We start from the raw sequence: 13,561 nt of genomic DNA, 5'->3' as shown, positions 1-13,561 counted from the left end.
GGGATCACCAGGGCAAGTTTAAGGAAGCCATGCAGGGTCCGACAGAAAACCACCACCATCCCAGCGCTGGGTCTGACTCGGGACCGGTGCACGCTACTGCAAAGCCAAGCTCGCTTTTCAACCTTTAATCATCCATTAGAGGTTTGGTTTTGCCCTCCAGACTTTAATCCATCTAGGTTCTGAAAATGCCGATTAACACCACTGAACCATACAGCATGACACGTATACATTGTAAAGAAAAAAACTTAAAGAAACATATCATCTTTGCTTTAAAGATTTTTTTTTTTTTTAATGCAGTTTCAAGCATGACAACCGGGACAGGGTGGGAGAGAACCTGTCCAGCTGCAACAAGTTCTTTTCGCAGCCGTTCCTTCCCCTTTCCATGCCCACATGCCGACCGTAAGCACGGCTGCTCCTTGTGCTCCGCACCCTCCGCTGGGGCCATGCCCGGCCCCAAACCCAGGACCCTGCAGAAGGGGGGCGGTTGTTTCCCGGTACAATTCACATCTCTTAACTTTTCTATACGCTGTTTCCTATTAGCCTAATTGACAGGTTGATATAGTGGTATAGCGTTATTTAACATCTGTTAAATAGAAGAAATGCTTTCTAATAATACCTCCTTTATTCCCCTCCCCTCAGCACCAGAAGGGAATCTAAGTTTCCAGGGCTCAGGTTTTACCCCTTCCTCTGAGAGAGTTGTTGATGTTAATTACGGAGACTCGGCGTGCCTTCTCTGCCTCGCTGAAGCACACGTGGCCAAGTGGTTGATAAAACGATTCTTTTCCTACACGGAGCTGAAAGCAAGGAAATATTTAGCCCCAAATGAAAGGACACTGTAGAGAGGTTGGTGCTGGTCTCTTCTCACAGGTAATTAGCGATAGCACAAGAGGGAATGGGTTCAAGCTGCAGCAGGGTAGGTTTAGGCTGGACATTAGGAAAAAATTCTTCACAGAAAGAGTGGTCAGACACTGGAATAGGCTGCCCAGGGAGGTGGTGGAGTCACCATCCCTGGATGTGTTTAAGACTCGTTCAGATGTGGTGTTAAGGGATATGGTGTAAGGGAGAACTTTGTAGAGTGGAGTTGATGGTTGGACTCAATGATCCCAAGGGTCTTTTCCAACCTGAATGATTCTATGATTCTACGAAATAATCCCTTCAGTCCTCAACAGCGCCAGGGGAGGAAAAAACCCACCTCTCCAGGCTGTGCCGCTCTCTGCTGATGTTCTGCAGATCTGCCCAGTCCCCAGGAATCGCTAACTCCTTGTCCTGGCCCGTGAGTCAGGAGGAACTGCTAAGACAGGACCAGCCATCCTTTGGGTGACGAACAGCCCTGCGGTGGTGAGAGAGCTGGACCTCCCCAGGATGAGGGCATTAGGAGGAAAAGGTCCATTAGGACTTAGCTGCTTCTCGCCCCTCTCAAGCTAGAGGCCAGACAAGATTCATCGTCTCCCTCAAGACTGGCTGGTCACCAAACCCAGAATAACTGCTGGCATGACAGTCTGTGCCTCTGCCAGACCCGAGGCACTGATGCGCCTGGCACTGACATCCCTCACATGCTCCGCTCCAATGTCTCCACTGATGGTGGAGTCCTCCAGCATTGGCTTCCTCCAGACTAAGGACCAGCCTGGCACTGAGTATCCCACAAGAAAACAAAGCTGCAACTATTCTCAATAAAATAAGGATGTTACTTCTCTTGGAAACCACTGAAATACATAATGGAGCTTCTAAGGACATCCTTTGTAGATGACTTCCCTCTATAGGAGAAAGGTGCTGTTCTCCACTCTCCTGCTCATCCCAGTCCCTCCTCTGACGGGCACCACAATGACAAGTCTAGAAGATATGAACTCTGACTTCAGTGGGCTTGAGGATCTCACTCATGCCCTTCCTTTCAATGCACGTCTGCACCTAAGAGCTGAAAGGAACATGAATTTAAGGACCCTCTCACAAATCTGTTCTTCATATCATCTGTCTAAACACCCTACCTTTTTTTGCAATCATTATATATCAGCTTGAATAATAGCTCTCACGAGTGTTCCACCTTGCATGGTGATCTCCAAAGATTACAAAACCCAAACAGGGTAGGAAGGGTTTCTAATTTGCCGATGTGGATCTAATGAAGTTTGCCTATAGATGTTTCTATCACAGAGTTCAGACAACTCCATTAATCCTAACATATCTGTTGACAATACTTCAAGTGATCCATGCTAACCAACTGTGTATATAGCCTTCAGCTTTGCAAGTGTGGGCTAACGCATGCCAAACAAAACTTTCTTTAGCCAAGGTTTAGGGCAAGGGGGTTTCCCTCACATTTGCAGGGAGATAACGGCTCTAGTCAGTCAATTACCAGAGCTCAGCCCACAAACTATAAGCCATTAAAGTGTGATTGCAGAAGAGCATGTCCGATCCTGCTGATGGGGATTGTGGTAGGAGAAGTCAGGCAGCACCTTCTTGGCAAATCAGAACTTATTCCATTAGGATGCAAGGAATTTCTGGAAATGTACTTCTGTGCCTGAAATCCAAACGGGCAGCTGCCTATACAGGTGCTGACACACAGGTCGCTGCCTCCTTGACTTTCAGAAGTGGAAGGACATTAGTAGATTAGTCTTGAGACCAACTGGTCTGCTCCCAGTTTTACTACTACTGGCAGCAAACACCCTTTTAGACAGCAATTCTGAGCAGTGACACTGGGAGGAGGAGGTCTGTCCTGGAGGGCCATCAGAAGCGTGCATCACCGTGCAAAGGCACAGGTCCAACTCTCTAAAACACCTGGATATTTCAGTAGGGCATCCTGTAACATCTTGATTACATATAACAAAAAAAAACAAAGTTGCTTGCACCCTTTTGTGTTTAGGGTAAGCTGTTGAAAGCAAGGTTGTCCAAAGTCACAACTCCTCGCAATCCTCTGGTGTGGCCCACCAGGAGCACAGCACATGTGGGCAATAACAAGTCTGGAAATTGGATAGTGGCTGCAGAGCATGTGTTCATCCTCTGGTTATTTCAGTGCAGGTACACCTTGGTAACTCTGTTTAAAAGAATGTAAAACTACATACGTGTCTGTTTAAAAACAAAGCGTTTGGGTTTTGCATTGCAGTGAGATATTATATTTTAAGTTCATAAAAGCTGTCTGCACCTGCTGGGAGGCTGTCTCCTGCCCCACATTTTGACATCCACCCAGGTAAAATGCCCACTTTCTGAAGTCTTAATAAAAATGATGGTTTTAATGTCTCTGATCACTGCACACTGCAATTTGCAAAGAGGGATAAACATAATGAGAGAAGAAATACTCTTCCTCTCCTTCTGAAAAAGACAGGCAGGGACAGGTGTTGACGGAGGAGAAGCTGCCTTCTTTTCACCTCCATTAAACCAACAGGTCCAGGGCAGCAAAGCCGTTGTGCTCAGGAGAGTGCTGGAAACCAGGAGCTCAGCCCTAAGGTAGGGAAGCCCCTTGCAGACAGGGGAGCTGGGCTTGGGAACTCTGATAAGGTCCTTGCATCTTTCAGTCACTCTGCTGGTCTTCCCTGGGTGATGGAATCGCATGGGTTTGTAAAGGCTCAGAAGCTTTAGAAAACCACCAGGTTCATGAGCAGAGAGCCACCAGGTCAGTGCTGTAAAATGGCACGTGAACCACAGCTCACGCTGTCCCTGTACCTGTGGGGGAAGTTTAACAGAGGAACAGTACAATGCCGTTTGTAACGGAAGCAAAAAAAAAGCTACCTAAACTGCAGGAGGTCCTGTTACAAAGACAAAAAGAAAAAGTTACTCAGGCTGAGTAAGTATAGTAGGTGTCTCACGGTACTTAAAAAAAAAAAAAAAAAAGGACAATCCCTTTCGTCAGAAGGTCTGCAACCTAACTGGGACATGCCACAAGGGAAGCAAACAGGATAGACAGGACAAGTGACAGCAATACGTTACTGAGCAAAGGCCATCATATGGTTGAATAGCTTTTATGTACATCTAAAATAAATAACACCTGCAAAGTAGTGTGACGACAGGAACAGGTGCTCAGGAGGAGGCTGGCTGAGAGGAAGGTGTCCTGGCTGACACAAGGCAGAGAAGATTTGGATACGTCAGTGCTTGGAACAAAACAAACAAAAACCCAATCATTTGCATACAAGTGCCCTGCCACGAGGTCGTCTGTGTGGCAGGTTTCCCTGATGGCAGAGCGGGGCACAGGGCAGCCCAGGAGGAGAAGGTCTGAGAAGATGCAAGTGGGCTGGAGGCAACGGGGAGAGGTTTTTGATTTCATTTTGCTAGACCACATCCTGCTCGAATTTCACCGCAATCAGAACACTTCCCAAAAGCACGTTGATCTTGCTGAACTGGCAGATTCTGACCAAAAATATCTCCTTTGCCTATTTTAGTAGTAACCATGGAAGCCAGCTTTGCACAGACATCCAGTCGGAGAGAGAAGGGTGGTGAGAGAGAGCAAGGTGAACACAGACAGGCCGGGAAATGGGACTTCAGCAGTTTTTGTGGTCACACCCGGAAGCATCAGCACAGACAGGGGGGAGAACTGGAATTATGTGGGGCTGTAGAAGCAGCAGCTCAGGGACTGCAGTGAACCCAAGGAATTCACTGCTTGGGGAAACCAGGTATAGACTGGGATGCTGGTAGTAATTATATTAAAAATAACACCACTAAGAATGTTTTTAATTACTTTGTATTTTTTTTTAACGAAGACACAAACAGTCATGCTACAGACAATAGTCTAGCATATCGGGGTGGGAAGAAATCACTTATGTCCAGAAGTTACAAATAACCACTCCTAAAACATCTGGCACTTACAATATATGGAGGAGGCAGGATGCCAGGCAAGATGGACTTTCAGTCATACATGTTCCTAAATTTTCAGGCATACGGAGAGAGAGACAGGCCATACTCTTAAGAATTTAGTTATATAGTATAGAGAGCAAAGATATCAGTTCTACATGTGTCATATCCCCAGCTCAATTCATAGCAAAAAAAGCATTTCTGAGACTTGCTTACTCTTAAAGAAATCATTTTTAGGTCCTCAGCATATGGAACAACCCCGCAGTACACAGTATGAGACATACTCCTTTTCTGGTAAGCAAGCAACAAATCAGATCACAATGAAAATTGCTAAGTTCCCAATTAATGGTTTCCCGAATCCCACTTGAAAGAACTTATTTTGGCCCTGCTTACTTACAGGGGTTAGTCAATAAATCCTCCTGCCCATGTTTGGTTTTTAGCACATTTTAGCAAGCTATGTGCTGGAAAGTGTCTAGTTCATTAAAAACTGCTCCTAAAATGCCATGCAAATATGTCTCTTTCAGAAGTAAATTCTTCTGAGAACCTCTCCTAAGCAGTTTGCACTTTAGACGTAGACCATGATTTAATCCAGTTTGGATCTGAGCTGTACCGCAAAAGAAGAAAAATAATCCCTGTTGCGCAGAAGCCTGCCCTGTGCCTGAGCGACATTCCCACCGCTCAGCAGGGCAGGAGAAAAATGCCGTGTCACTAAAAAACAGATGACAGCAGCTGGTTTGACCGTGGCGGTGCTGCGGCTGCACACAGCATCGCTTCTGCCCCAGCAAGAATTAATGCTGCTGGTGTCAGCCCGTGCCAACAGCAGCGTAAAAGGTAGCCATATTTAAATAAACGCTTGAAGGCGGTTATCGATTCATTGATCCGTTAGTGAGAAGCCATCCCCGGGATTCAAGCAGATGAGAGCGAGCCAAGCGCAGGGAGCTTGGCACCGGCACGGGACTCCAGCTAAGCAAGTTTTTGCATCGTTGTGGTAACAAGCATTAGAGCTGCGTTGAATCCATGGGTTCTAGCTTGTCGTTCTTCCAGAAAGGAGAGCAGTTTGGGCCCTTTTCCAGCAACCTCAGAGAAACTGCAATGCAAGTCGCTGGCAATTCCCTGCCAGAAGCCCAGCCTCGCCGCTCGGAGCTTGCTACTAGCTTGGCAGCCTGCTGCATCCACCTAGCAGCTGCCTGCATCCCCACGCTGTCTCTCCCTGACTCCCTGCCAAAGCCGGCGGTGGACGCGCGGAGGCTCCAGTCCCTTCTCCATACCCTGCCCTCCGCCCGCAGCCACACTCCAGGAGAGCCCAGCAACTAGCCCAAGGCGGCTGGGGAACGCCTCGCTCCGGCTCGTCTTGATGGGGGACAGTGGTGGAATTGGGTCCTGTTGTTCTGCAATTTAGTCAGCCACAGGTTTTGAAAATAAAAAGCGTTATAGATCAAAGATGTCTGCCAAATCAAGAAAGGCAGGAGCTTCTCCAACTCTCCTTCTGTGCTTCTGCTTGGAGACCCCGGACTACCCCCTAACTGTGGGATTTTCCCCTCGCAAGGGTTCTCTCTACTCTCCAGACCCACAGAGGAAAATTTGCAAGATTAAAAAAAAATAAAATATTTCAGTTAAAATATTTAGGGCACAGGAGATTTTCGTACCAGTTCATAAAAGATTTAAATACTAAAACATAAATGGTGTTTTGGGTATTATTGCGAGGCAGCCTCAGGAATGGAAATTTGAGAAAAGTGTTGCAACCTATAAAGTTCAGACGATACTCGTAAAAGACTGCCTGATCCGAGAGCTGCCAAAAAGATAAGTAAAACCAAATTCACCAGCACTGCTGTGATGGCCAAAGAGCTTATCTGCTTAAGTGGTTGCTAATGGAAATTGAGACCATGCAAGAGGTAGCTGCCATTTCTGGGACAGACTGTCAGCGATGTCAGCCATCCCTCAGCATCTCTGTGTCCTTCCAGGGGAAACACATGTGGCTCTCAAGGGACTGAACTGGAAGTATCGCACAGCGGGTCACAGTTGTTCTTGACTTTATTCCCAAACCTGTTCTCAAAGTGTTTCAGGGGAGTTCAGTACTGCGTCGGAGCGCTACATGGAAAAGCTGCTATTCCCATTGAAAAAACACAGGGTTTCCAGTACAAGCACAGGTTTCCATGTCATCCCACAGAGACTGTACGGCCACATGGCCTGTGAAGTCCTGCATGGTCTGTATTTCCAAATGCTTCCCCTGAAAGGATGACTTCTGCCTATGTGCAGATGATCTATGCAAGTAGCAAGCTACTGGGACACTGAGTTGCAGCTCCAAGACAAACTTAAGCATTAATTATGACGTCTCGTGCTAGGCAGGAGGACGACCCATCTCAGCATAGAAAGGTTTATTGCGATATGCATATAATGTTGCCCCTTTAAACACAAAGTGGCTTGCCAGTATTCGGGGTCTTGTGATTCCTCCTGGTTTACTGCATGCAGTCGTCCTCCCTGGACATCCCAGGGACAGCCAGGAGGGGTCATCCCCCCCTCTCACATCCAAGCGTGCCCCTGCAGCCAGCCTTCTGCCCTGGGACAGCATGTCTCCTCTCGCTGGCTTCACCATAAGCCTGTAATGCAATTGCTTCTACGTTCCTCATTGACTCCTGGCTTTTTCCAGATGTTTCTTCCCCTCTCCGTGGCTCTCTGCTGTTTATCAGACACAGCTCTGCCCCAACCACACTCCAGCAACCAGGGTTCAGTTTATATTCCGGCCTGAGCATGCTCCTCTGATCCGGGCATTACCTTCTATTGTTTCAGCTATCACTAAACTGAGGAGTGTGTATTTGCTTCCTTTCTTGGCTTCAGTGAAACGTTGCCAGCAAACCCATCGGCCCACAGATCAAAGAAACATTTTCTAGCTGTCGCACACAGGAGCATTCCAGCCAGCCTGAGGAAGTCCATCTGCCTCCTGAACTAATGCACACCCACAAACCACTTCTGGATGCAAATTTTTCCACATCCAACACCAGCTGTCCAATACCACCAGTGATTTTAAAATTCTCCCCCACACTTTTCATTCAACGTGACATTCAGTGTTGTGAACGAGAGGATGTGCCCCGAATAAGTGTAGGTCTGTGCAGGGAAAAGCAGCATGACTTGCTTGCCTGTAAATACCCACCACAACGTGGGTATTCATAGAATCATAGAATATCCCAAGTTGGAAGCAACCCATAAGGATTATCGAGTCCAACTCGCTGCTCCTCGCAGCACTACCTAAAACTAAACCATATGAGTAAAAGCATCGTCCAGATTCTCTTTGAACTCTGACAGGTTTGGTGCCACAGCCACTTCACTGTGGAGTCTGTTCCAGTGACCGACCACCCTCTCAGTGGAGAACCTTTTCCTAATGTCCAATCTGAACTTCCCCCGATGCTTATTTGGAGGCATGCAAAGCTAATACTACCAAAAGGAGTGAGAGCTTAACCTGCCACCATCCATTCCTCTCCTGAGTAGGTCATGCAATCAATAAGATTAAATTATGGACTAACTGGACTCAGTTAGCCTGCAGCAGATTAGCGGGCACTCAAACGACTCTCTTTTGGCAGCAAAGCTGCCTCCGGTAGGTGAGCAAAGATTATTCTGAACAGTAACAAAGCTGAAGAGCTATGGTTTTCAGTACTGCAGAGCCTACCTATTTCCAGCCAAACTCCACAGGGCTCTGGGCGTACCCAGCATAAGTAAGAAACCTAACCCAGATGTTTGAGGGGCGATTTGGGCAGATAAATGTATGGAACCTAAAACCGCACAGATGCGGGAGACATCCAGCACAAAGATGCAAGTACAGACAAGCTGTCCGAAGGGAGTCTGTGGCCAACGTGAGTGGCACTAGGGAGTTCTTATTTTGTTTCATCTCTAAACATTCGATTGACAGACTTCTGCATAGCCAGAAGGAGCACTTTTGGATCCCCATATTCTAAGCAAATTTTCAATTGCTCAGAAGGTTGGGATTTTTTTGTTACATAAAACAACTTTAATGACTGCAGGACTGGAGACCTTCTAAACATAGCAACAAGGAACAACCATCTGATTGCAGAGATGCAAGACTAAACAATTTACAAAAAACCAAGCCAGTTCACAACACAGTATCTCATTCTCTTTAATGAAAGTGGCCAGTGTTTTCCATTTGCTGTGCAAACTGAAAGCAACAGTGCGTTTCCCAAGGGAGGCACTCTTGTGCAACTGTTTACTGGAGGCAATCGGCCAACTCCAAAGGACTTGGGAAGTCCGTCCTCTTCTCCCCCCAGCTCACTCACCTTACTGTGAAAGGGCGTTCTAAAAACTACTTGGACTGGCTTTAGCTCCTGTTTTGCTGGGGATTCAAAAAATATAAAGCTCAACAGCCCGAGCCAAAAACCTTCGCAACCAAGGGCACGCCAAGTGTGCCTGCTTCTTGTCAGCACCTCACTAGCCGTATAAATGAAAATATTCTTCTCTGCCAATATGCTGCAACTTTAACCCAACAGCGATGGCTTACATGCTTGAACATACAGTTTGCACTGACTCTTCCCTCACGCTGTCTTTTAACACCCCGTAGCAATATCCCAGTGGCTGAAGCCACTCCAGCAGACCAAAAAACCCATCGCAGGCAGCAGTCTAGAATACTCGATCCTAATGCCATGGTTTTCTCCATTTGCAACATCTTTCCTCTCTGCACACTATGCTTCATGACAACTGGACAGGCAGATTATATTAAAGCTCACGCGTACCTTTTCAAATGATTTCTCATCAAGTCTCAGCGGGAACTAATTGAAGATTAAACTAATCATTCCTTGAGGCCTCTTACGGAGCGTTTTATCACTTTTTGTGAATACATTATGGAGAACTTCAGTGAAGTGCTGATCTGGCAGGACCACTGAACACACAAGCTGGAGTGGCTGGACAACACAACACACATCCGGGAAAGGAGGACTTGGAACATCCTCGACGAATGGGACAAGAAAAACCCTCATCCATTTCTTCTGGCTGTAAAAACCAGTCTAGCAAAACCACAATAGTAAACATTTTCCAAAATATCATCCTGCCTTTCTGAAAACAAAGGAGCAGATCTGACAAGAGCTGTTTGACATTACATGAAATATTCCTGACGAACTCTCTGATCTTCTCTGCCTCCTGAAATCTGGAGAATACCACGACACCCAGCCAAAACCCAGCTACCGTAACTCATGTTGATCCCTGCTTTAAGCTGCTTCCACAGTAACGAGATTCTTTCATCGACGGATCTGCAGCCCCATCCCTGACCTCTGATCCATACAGTGCCTCTCTGGGTATTGTACATGGCTATCAGATAACGACAACTGACATCCAGACTTCCACCAGCCTCTGGGTAAAAGCCGTAATATGATGGGTCATGGCAGAACCCCAGACAAAAAAAAAAACCTGCTTTTTCTGCAGTGCCTTGCAGGGTTAAGGAGTTATTTAACCAGAGATGAAAGCTGAATGAAAGGTCCAAAAAGGTTTTGAAGCAACAGAAAACACCCTCTGGAACGTCAGAACCAGACACTTCACTCAGTAATAAAATTCATGGTCCCAAAAGCAGGATCAGATATATCCTTATTAGTGTTTGCTTTGACAGAAATACACATTTTCAGGTTTCTTCTGCTGTAAAGACAGGAGAGACTCCCGAACACGGGTCACCACAACTACTGGGAACATTTTGAGAGTATTTTATATGTCTCGTTACTGTAAATGCTTTAGAGAACAATACTCTATTCTATTCCGCCTCCCTACGTCATCTTTATCTTGCAAAAAAGAACTCCTTCAGGCAGGCATCACATGCAAGTTCCCATTTAAGTATTTTAACTATTATAGGTGGTGAGAGTTATCAGTCAAAGTTTCTGGAGTCACTCTTACTTCTAAGATGATTTAGATGCTTCCCACTACTTTCAACATGCTACAATATGGGAAAGCAAGATGAGCTTTGTTTTATATTATTAACATGATACGATTGCAGTGCACTCAGAAATCAACTCTCTCTTTCATTCCCAAATGCTCAATTCTGTATGAACCAGAGTAAAATAGTAAGTAAATCTTCTGAATAAGGTTTTCATTTACATTTGACTGTGTTAATTATTGTCAGAGAGCCAACATCTGTGCCACTACCTATTTTCTTTATACACACACATATATATATACACACACACACGGACTTTTTATATCTAGATATATAGATATAGATATGTATACGCACATACGCATTATTTTACCTGGCTGATTTCTAACAGCAACTATTCCAACACAAGTCTTGGAAGAGGAGAGGAAGGGACAGCTTAAGGAAGACCAGGCCATCACCTCACAGCAGAGCCCAGGGCAAGCTCTCTACGCACAGATCAACCCTCAGGAAGTGGAAGAGCAGTGTATTTTCCCTCCAAAAGTTAGGAAATGCATTGCATGTCCCTACAGACTCTGCACTATCTCTCTGAGACTGCTAAAAATCAAAAACTTGTTTGGATGCCACAAGCTGTTTTTCTGTGTGCTGTAGTTTTACATAACTATCACCAAAAAAAGAAATTATTTTGCCTTTCTTTAAGTAATATTCTCATCAGAAAATTCTCCATGTAAAAGCCTGGGGAGACAATGAGACCAGCTGCCATTCCAATACAGGATTGTAAGAAGGCACGTCTACCACAGGACACAAAAAGTTGTTGGACTCTCAAAACTGTGAAGAAATATTAAAAGGCAACAAATTTTAAAATACACCCCCCCTCCCAGTCTACCAGGTAACATCTCTGAAACGGTCCACTCACACGGCAACCTCGGAGCCAGTACACTGGGAGAAAGCAAACGGGTTCAAGGAAAAGTACTGATCAGTTAAACCCTATAAAACCCAAATCAGCAATCACCGCAGAAAGCAGGTATTATAACATGGACTCGTCTGTCCACAAGATACAAACCTGTGGAGCGACTCCTTACAAGGGACTGAAAGAGTGACCAACTTGACCTCCTCTGGCTGAAGAGAAGACAACACAGTGACTTCTCCATGCTCAGAAATTGCAGCTCTGAAACACTTGGCCCCGTTCGCTTGCTCTGCTTTTCAGAGGTGGAGCAGAAGAGAGGCATAGACTCAACATATACCCGCACTTCTAGAGCTTTGGAGGTTTTACGGAGTGGAAGAAAACCTTCGGTACCTGCTGTCCTAGGAACAGAAGATCCTCCATGAGCCTTGAAGTCAACACAGGAGTCCTCGCAGCAGATCACTGACCCGGAGCAGAACTTCGTGTCTGGGGAGAGAGAGTTTGGCAGAACAAGGCACTGTGCAGGGAGGGGAGCGAGGAAAAATTTCGTAGTAATTGAGGAGGAAGGTCAGCCGTGATTAGCCAAGGTTATCTTGTAAAGGTCTAGTGAGGTCGGTTTAGTTTAGTTTGCAAATTCTAGCCTTTCAAACAGCACAGACAAATATATTCCCCACGCTATATAGTCCCATCATAAATGACTTGAATCAGCCCATAAGCCTTCAACAACCTCATTCCTGTGTGCTGAAAGCTGCACATTTTAAGCCAAAAGAATACGACAAACATCCTCACCTACACATTTTACCACTGCCAGCAAAAAGTGCCTCTTTAAAAGACATCCCAGCCTTACCCAGGCCACCACCGGACGCAGTTTTTCCCGACTTTTCTGTCATCTGCCGAACTCTTCCATTAGTGAGTTAATGCTCAACGTGCTGTCCTTCAGAGGATCACAAGTCTTTTTTTAAAACATGGTGGGTCCTGAAGGTATTGTTATCTCTATTTTACACAAGGAGAAGCCAGAGATAGCAAGAGGAAAAAATTCAAAAGCTTCTAAATGACTGTGAAACTGAAGTAATTTTCAAAAGAGAATTGGACACTGCAGAGCTGAAGTCAACCTTGCACGTCCTTCAGTCACCTCTCGAAATGAAACATGCTCTCAATTCAATTAAAGCAAGGTCCTCAAAGCCACAGAGGTACCTAAAGAGTGTTGCGATGGGAAGTGGTTTCCAAGTCTAAGACTCAGAGTTAAATTAGCCATGACTTCTCCCCTTCTCCAAGAAAATAACTGATTAGGTGCCTAACAGTCCACAGGAACCCATTTTTTCACCAAAAGAAGGTATTTGGGTACCTCAAGTTTTTCTTCCTCCGTGCTGAAATCCCACCATTTTGGCCAAGATGAACCTCTTAGCACTTAAGCCCTTGAAAGCCCACTTGGGATTGGGAAGTTGTGAGCACAGCCAACACTCCTCAACACAGCTCTGGCATTGGTACAGGGGAGCAGCCGCTCCGACTTTCATTTAAAGACGTGGCAGGAGGAAGAGGGTGGGGTTGGGGTGGTACCAAAATAGCACCCGCTGTCAGGGCAAGGTGGTTGCAACCTCTCCCTGTGGAGAGAGGTGCTGGGTTTGGACTCTGCCTCCGGGGCCGGTTTTGATTTTTATCCAGGGATGTTTTCATGCAAAGCGCGTAGTAAGCAGCTTTGGGAATGCCGCCAGATACCTGCTCCCCACCTCCCTCCAGGGGAGGTCCCAACCGGTAGGCCACAGTCAGGCTCCCACTTGCTTCTCTCTGGCTCTGCAAATCCTTCTCCGCACCATGGCACAACTTCAATAGGAAGGGCTGAGAGGTTGCCTACAGCCTGGGAAGGGACAGGTGGATTTGAATATCCCTTGGGAGAAGGAGGACCCAAACCCAAGTTCGACCACTTCTGAGACAAGTATTATAACCATTAAGTTATTATCCGAAAACCACCACACCAGTCATTTGTATCTTAAGCAGCGAGCGCAAGGCTGTGAGCCGAGGCCTCAGCAGCA

The 13,561-nt window shown here is 46.1% G+C and overlaps 1 protein-coding gene across 1 annotated transcript in view; it reads right to left on the bottom strand.

Annotated features, from left to right (window-relative positions):
• The window catches only part of MSANTD1 (Myb/SANT DNA binding domain containing 1), a 36,614-nt gene extending 24,660 nt beyond the window's left edge, over window positions 1-11,954 (bottom strand). The window contains 2 exon segments of the mRNA XM_074589023.1: window positions 11,691-11,888; window positions 11,891-11,954. Coding sequence (XP_074445124.1) covers window positions 11,691-11,888; window positions 11,891-11,954 — 262 coding nt within the window.
• Between the last annotated feature and the right edge of the window lie 1,607 nt (window positions 11,955-13,561).

Source organism: Larus michahellis, chromosome 5 (assembly GCF_964199755.1).
Source record: "Larus michahellis chromosome 5, bLarMic1.1, whole genome shotgun sequence".
Classification (NCBI taxonomy): Eukaryota; Metazoa; Chordata; class Aves; order Charadriiformes; family Laridae; genus Larus; species Larus michahellis.
Note: the sequence above shows the minus strand (reverse complement) of the source record. Positions and strands in the feature narration are given on the sequence as shown.